This window comes from Bison bison, unplaced genomic scaffold, assembly GCF_000754665.1.
Source record: "Bison bison bison isolate TAMUID 2011002044 unplaced genomic scaffold, Bison_UMD1.0 scf7180017853961, whole genome shotgun sequence".
NCBI lineage: Eukaryota > Metazoa > Chordata > Mammalia > Artiodactyla > Bovidae > Bison > Bison bison.
Window position 1 is genome coordinate 1,298 of NW_011484534.1, and position 1,258 is coordinate 2,555.

At 49.6% G+C, this 1,258-nt stretch overlaps 1 protein-coding gene across 1 annotated transcript in view; it reads left to right on the top strand.

Moving 5' to 3' along the window:
* The first annotated feature begins 6 nt into the window (after positions 1-6).
* Positions 7-1,258, top strand: part of LOC104999960 (NHS-like protein 2) — a 4,059-nt gene continuing 2,807 nt past the window's right edge. Inside the window, exon 1 of the mRNA XM_010855599.1 lies at positions 7-475. Coding sequence (XP_010853901.1) covers positions 163-475 — 313 coding nt within the window. The 5' untranslated portion in view covers positions 7-162. The remainder of the gene's footprint in view (positions 476-1,258) is intronic.

The following is a 1,258-nucleotide window of genomic DNA, read 5'->3' on the forward strand; positions in this document are numbered from 1 at the left end:
CCTCAAGATATCTACACAGTGGTGCGGAAATCAAAGTCCTCCAGCTTCCCTGAGAGCAGAAGCCCAGGGGAGTCCACAGCACCCTCATCTCTTGTTTTCACGCCTTTTGCCAGTTCCTCTGGTGCTTTCTTCTCAGGAACACAGCAACCTCCCCAGGGAAGTATGGAGGATGAGGGCCCTAAGGGGAGAGCCCTGCCTGAAAGAATTAGCCTCCAGAGCCAAGAAGAAGCTGAGAAAAAGAAAGGCAAGATTCCACCCCCTGTACCAAAAAAGCCCAGCGTGCTGTACCTGCCTCTCACTTCACCCGCGGCTCAAGCGGAGGCCTATGTGACTGAACCAAGACTGCCCCTCAGCCCCATCATCACCCTGGAGGAAGATGCCAAGTGTCTCCCAACTGATGACCACCTGCCATCTGCTGGTACAAGGATGACCTCAAGGCCACAGTCCAACAGCGAAAGGGAAGCAAGTCCTCCAGGTTAGTAAAATGTCTGTGGGCTTTTCCTTTCAATCCCAGAAGAGACAAGAGTGAGGATGGGGTGCCAGAGGCAGAAGCAAATGCCCCCAGATAATGAGCCTGATCCCAGGGCGACCAAATCAAGAGTGGACACCTCTTGAGGTTTGAGTTACTCTAAATTGGTCTCACTGCCCTTGGGATCAGGACTGATCCGGGGGTCGGAGGGATCTCCACAGCAATCAGTGGAGTATGGGACAGTATGGAACAGTCTACCCTGGAATCCCCAGTGGTGAGCTAATGAAATCAACTAGGTCTCAGCACCCTAAGACCTTAGGAACCCATCTTCCTCCTCAGGCAGGCATCTCCTGCCCTAGGAACCGTCTCTCCATCTCATTAGACAGCACTTTTCACCAGCTTCCACTAAATTTAGTTTCATGCATGGGACTAAGTACCCTCCCAGTCTGAGTTCAAGTGCCATGGCAGACTGGCGGGCTTCAAGCAGTGTAATATTTTACCACCAGCAGCTTCTCTTAGTGTTTTCTAGAGGAAAGGGGGCTCACTTTCTTGGATGGTTTGAGCCTATCTCTGCCTGGAACCATAAGACCAAGCTGGATGATATTTCATATCCTTTTTTTTTCTTTCTTGTCTCTTTTTGCTTAAACTGTGGTAAAATACATATAATGTAAAATTTACCATCTTAACCATTTTGAGGGCTTCCCAGGTGGCACTAGTGGTAAAGAATCTGCCTGCCAATGCAGGAGACATAAGAGATATGCATTCAATGACTGGGTTAGTAAGATCCCC